The sequence below is a fragment of the Sinocyclocheilus rhinocerous genome, unplaced genomic scaffold (assembly GCF_001515625.1).
Source record: "Sinocyclocheilus rhinocerous isolate Xijiao unplaced genomic scaffold, SAMN03320098_v1.1 scaffold315, whole genome shotgun sequence".
In the NCBI taxonomy this organism is placed as follows: Eukaryota; Metazoa; Chordata; class Actinopteri; order Cypriniformes; family Cyprinidae; genus Sinocyclocheilus; species Sinocyclocheilus rhinocerous.
In genome coordinates, this window is record NW_015630423.1 from 1,004,515 (window position 1) to 1,010,537 (window position 6,023).

Here is a 6,023-nt window from a genome sequence, read left to right on the forward strand (position 1 = left end):
GGTCCTGCAGATTTGCTTTATTCAACATCAAGAAGATCAGGCCCTTTCTTTCGGAAAATGCTTCACAACTCCTTGTTCAAGCTCTTGTTCTGTCCAGGCTGGACTATTGCAATGCTCTCTTGGCAGGTCTTCCAGCCAGTTCTATCAAACCTTTACAATTAATCCAGAAAGTGGCAGCAAGATTAATCTTTAATGAGCCAAAAAGAATGCATGTCACACCTCTGTTTATCAATTTGCTCTGGCTACCAATAGCTGCTCGCATAAAATTCAAGGCATTAATGGTTGCCTACAAAACCACCACTGGCTCTGCACCCCTTTACCTAAATTCATTCACTTATGTGCCCTCTAGATCTAGATCTAGTTCTGCAAGTTTAAGAGCTTGCTCTATTCTTTTTCTATTCTATCGGTTTTCTTTATTATATACGTACATTTATTATATAATAAAAAAACCTTGCTATGTGTACTACGTTAAGTTAACTGAGACTTGTTGTAGCACTTGCATATCATTGCTCTTTTGTTGATTTTGATTGCTTCTATTGTCCTCATTTGTAAGTTGTAAGCTTCTGCTAAATAACTAAATGTAATGTAGATGACAATGTAATCTTTACATCTTTCCCTTTTGAACAAAACAAGTGCTTGAAAATTATAGATTCATTATTACTCTTATTGAAAAACAAAATAACAATAAAACAGTACAATGACAAACTCACTTATATAAACACTTATATAAAAATAACTTTTATTAACAAAATTACGATGGGTTATGTACAGAGTTATGTACATAACATGTAGAAAAAATATATTGTGGCCATGAATTAAGAATTTGTTCCTGCGACTTAATTTGTTCCCTTATTTCATTAAATTGTGGTCATGTTGTACTAATTCATTCCATCATTTCTGTTTAATTAAAATTAGGAAACAAAACGTGGCCATGATTTAATTAAATAAAAGGGCACAAAAGAAACATTTCTTTTTTTGCCGCAAATATATATATTTTTTTCTCCGCAAGTCATGTGAGGGGCACAGTATATACCTGTGTTGTAACACAAATAAATGAAAGATCTTTGGATTTCCCCCTTACTTTAAAACAAATGCTTAATTTCTTGTTCATTATTACTTTTAATGAAAAGCACAACAATAGAACAAAGACAAACTCACTTGTATTAAACATAGAAATATTGCTAAATAGGCGCTATCACTGATTACTGCGGCAAGCCTATTAATATATCTATATATTTATAAACAATTTTATTCATAAAAGAGTGTTATTATTGACGGAGCTATGCTATAAAAACTAGAATGTGTAAAACAAATTCTGATAATGTCTTGTGCATTTAAAAGTCAAAACAGACACAAACCTGACATGGTAGTCTGTTGCTGGTCTTAAGTCTTGTAAGGTTGCACTTAGTTCCACACCACTGACACAAGCAGAAGACACAAGTAAGAAAATATTAATAATATTTTTGAAGAATGTAAACAATTAAAACAACTCTTCAGGATTCATCTATCGTTGTGATCTTAAAAGAGCTGCATATGTCAGGTGAACTTCTGTTGACCTTTAGCTATCACTGATTTCAGAAAACCCACAGCAAACCACAAAAAACAACAGCGAGTTCCTCAACTGCACCCACACCTCCTCCGCAGCGGGACACGGAGCGTGATCTCACCTGTAGGCGCTCTTGTACTTCCCATCCTTGCCACTGTACGAGACGGAGACCTCATACGTGAAGCTGGGCTCCGCAGGGCCTTCTTCTCCCTCTTTGGGCTCATCGTCACCTTCGGTCCTTGATGGGGCCACCCAACTCAAACTGGCCCCTTTGGCCTGGATGTCTGTCACCTGATGATGCAAGATGATACAATAGTTTTTACATGCAGCACTACATTTAATGCAAACCTTTCAGTTGGGGGGGGGATATTATACTGAGCTAGTTTCAAATTTAACTTCTTACTGGATCCAAAGTTGTCACACAGATTTTAAATGATCAGTTGATTAAAAAAAAAACCACTCTCACAACTGGTTAAATAAATTTACACAAGTTTAGGGGGTGCACCGATACTAGAATTCCTGCCGATACGATTTGTATTATTTCATATAGAACTCAATAACATTATTTGGATTTGAGGTTACATTTAAATTTGGACATTTCCAGTGTTTTAAAGATTACATTTTCTATTGCGAGTTAAAACAAAGTGAATCTAAATGTAAAAACAGAGGAAATTAGTATGTACTATTAACTGTCCAAATTCAGCTGATAGAAGTCCGACATTGACCCATAAGATAAATTGTTTGAAAATCTCTAATATCATCCAAAAATCAATATAGCACCATTTATTGTGCATCACTAAGCATGGCCTGAATCCTATTTTAGGCAAATTTGTATACGCCAATGCCCGGATTCTGAAAAGCGACAGATTTACATTTTTAACGCAAAGGAAACATCGGTAGAATTCTCTACATTTGTTTCTGCAAACTTGCATAGACTGGGTTTCTGGCTGAAGTCTTTGTAATTATGCAAAACTAACTTTTGTTCAATTTGATTTGTAGCGCGAATAATTTATGAATACCTTATGGACTTCAGATTTAAAAAAAAATAAAAAATAAAAAGTTCAACAATATTCAAAAAAGATGGAATATCTCTTTTTCCACATTTATCAAATTTTGTTCACCAGATGAGTCTCATAATCTTCGGACCAACTGTCATCAAAGTTATTGGCTGGATTTTTGCCTTACATCACCATTACACTTAAAGGGGTCATATGATGCTTTTTTAAAGATCATTATTTTGTGTATTTGGTGTAACAGAATATGTTGACATGCTTTAATGTTCAAAAAACACATTATTTTTCAAATACTGTACATTATTGTAGGTCCTCTATGCCCCGCCTCTCTCAAACGCTTCGTTTTCTACAAAGCCCCCTCCTTTTGAGACTTTAGTCTTTGCAACTTCAGGGATCTTATCTATGCACAATCAGCTTGTAACACTCCAAAGAGAAAGGAAAACTTGAAATCGCATCATATGACCCCTTTAAACTAATTCAGCAGAGCTGAATAAAAGATGGAAGTCAGGATCCATTTTGGCAAATTAAAGAAAATATCGGTAGCATTCCCTGCAACTGTGTCTGCAAACTTGCATAGATTGGCTTTCTGGTCTCGTCTTGTAAATATAGCAATAAGGAAGAGCAAAACAACAATTATTTTCTTAATTGACTTGTCAATGGATTGTCTGTGCAATTAGTCTATCTCAAAGATGACATTTATAATGCCTGATTTTAGGTCATGTCCTCAGACAGACCGATGAGAATCTGTGTTTGTAAATTGAGTGAATGTGACGCACAAGGACAGCCAAGGGACTGTATATGCAGATGAAAAGGAAACGTTTTAAATGAGTGAAAACTGATGTAACGATGCATGATTGATTCAAACTCAATTTGTCTGATTCAGTGAAATCCATCATTACTTTCAGAGGTTAATTGTTCCCAGGGGCTAATTGGCTATATATTTAGATACAAGCACATGTTTGTGGGAAATACAAATGTCTGCTTGTTTTGCCTGGAAAGAGTCACTTTAGTTTATTTTAATCACATGCGGCACTTCCCCTCCGGAACAAAAGAGAACTCCTGTTATGCAAGAAGGAATATTTTTAGCTTTATTCCAGTTGAGAAACAAGTGTCTCCTTTAGTTATGGATGCATGACTATGTACCTTTCGGGTTTTCAGAATAGCGCAGATTACTAGGCCAAAACGGACTTAAAAAGAACCTATACACATGTGCCCCATAGGGCATGATTCTCTCCCTCTAAACTTTTCACAACAACTTTTCTCACTGCATGAGTTGTGGAAATAATCTTTCAGTTACTGATGCAAGTGAACTACATAAATCTGACCAATAAATTTGATTTATCATTCCGAGCAGGCAAAATAGTAGGTAATGTTTTATGAGCTGCAAGGTCAGCATACTTTGCGAAAATTAACATGAAATGCATTTGCTTAATACTTACATCATAAATTCAGGAAAAAATGGTCATTATGCAAAACTAACTCTTGTAGAACTTTTAAATTGATTTGTGGTGGCCTTAATTTATTAATTCTTTACAGAGTTACTCTTTTTCCACTTTTTCGCCAACTCATTTTATTCCATTTCACCAAATTTGTCTTACACTCTTCAGACTAAGCCTCACTAAAGTTATTGGCTAGATATTTGGTTTTTGCCATTGTTTCTCCCAAAAGATGTCAACAGAGTTGAATAAAAGATGGAAGTCTTAACAAAACTTTAAGACATTAATTTGACAATTTCAGTCAAAAAAACTTTTTCCGTTTTTTTTATTTAAATAATAATAATAATTAAAAAAAACTATCTGGCTACTAAAACAAATTACAAAATATATATTTCAGAGCCCCCACACATCTCCACAATTAAAAAAAAAACCCTAAATCTATCAGACGTTTCAACATTTTCCCCTTCAATAAATAAAAAAATATATAAATAAATAAATTCATTAATTAATGTATTTATCTTTTTTCTTATTTTAAAAAAAAGAGATTTTTTTGGGACACGACCTTACATTTTTTAAGGTGAAATAAAATGAAACAATGAATTAAAATGAATCTCTTTTCTATATTCTTGCATGCCAATGGTGTTAAAGAGCTTGCTTACTGTACTGTATTTTGTGAAAATTATTTTGAACAGCATGCTTAACTGGCCTATTTAAAATTTATTTGTAGTGCCCCTATAATTTATTCATATCTCATGGACCACTAAAATAAAAAAATTAAAAAATTGCATCATGTTCAAAAAAGGTTTGAATGTCTAATGAAAAAGGATCAGTAATAATTATTACAGTGAAATGGACAGGGCTGTTTCGCCAAAGCTGAAGTCACTGTTTCATGAAAACACCAATAAACCAGATCCCAGCACACCAGACAAGACAGCCATTTAGCTTCCTCTATGAATCAAATCAAATACAGCATTAATGACCCATTACTGTCTTCTTGTGGGGACTGTAATCATGCATGGATGTAGAGTTTTTGAGACCGTGGAAATGACTGTCATTAAGAAAACTGTTGACGCAGCAAGCAGCCATACAGTTCTTCAGAAGGTGGTTTCTCAGTGAGAGGAGTGTCAAATGTAGCATAAAGGCCTTTCAAATAGCCCACTAAGAAGAACAGTACGCCATATCAGTACCATTATGCCAATGATAGACTAATGTATTGACCAGGCAGGCTGATTAATAGACTGATATTTGGTCAGTGTGAGATTGTCCACCCTTTTAAAATGTCAAGCCTCGTCAGTGGATCCATTTTCAAACATTTTGGGGGAATGATTTTGAATAAATAGTGTAAAATAAGTGTTCCCAATAAATACAAAATGTTATTTTGCTTTTCCACCACAAAGTTTGCAAGTCAAGCAATTAGCCATTACCCATTTCGAAATGATTTCAAGCCATGGTTAGACTATAAGCAAGCAGAAAAATTTATTTAAACTTCATCAGGCTTGAAAGGTAACATGTGGTCTGCTTCATCTCTGGATAAATCTGTCAATCTTCTGTGGTTCGCCTGCTCATCAATGCTTTTTCTGAACATTTTCTGAAGTTGGTTTATGTTGCAGTCAGCTGAACATTCACTGAATCGATAATACTTTTCTTTAGTGTAGGAATAATGCTACTACGGCACAGATTACTAAATTCCTAAAATGGCTGTTCCTAATATTTAACTCAGTAAGGATGCTTTTATTTAATAAAAAATAAAAACAGTAATATTGTGAAATATTATTGAAATGTGTTCATTTAAAATGATGTCTCCTGTTTTAATATTTAGAATAAACTGTAGAGTACACAGTAAAAGACTGTAAAAATGCTACAGTAAAAACCTGTTAATTGGTTAACAGTAAGTTTCCATACTATATACGGTAAATAAATGTAATTACATTTAATGTGATTTTACAGTAAAATACTGTTTTTGGAAGTGAAAAATAAAAAGTCGTATAATTTACAGTGAAAAACCGTAAATTGACACTCCCAGAATTC

The 6,023-nt window shown here is 33.9% G+C and overlaps 1 protein-coding gene across 1 annotated transcript in view; it reads right to left on the reverse strand.

Moving 5' to 3' along the window:
- The window catches only part of LOC107740387 (fibronectin type-III domain-containing protein 3a-like), a 93,146-nt gene that overhangs the window by 22,467 nt on the left and 64,656 nt on the right, over positions 1-6,023 (reverse strand). Inside the window, exons 8-9 of the mRNA XM_016552814.1 lie at positions 1,668-1,837; positions 1,364-1,418 (exon numbers count right to left, since the gene is read on the reverse strand). Of these exons, the coding sequence (XP_016408300.1) occupies positions 1,364-1,418; positions 1,668-1,837 (225 nt within the window). The remainder of the gene's footprint in view (positions 1-1,363; positions 1,419-1,667; positions 1,838-6,023) is intronic.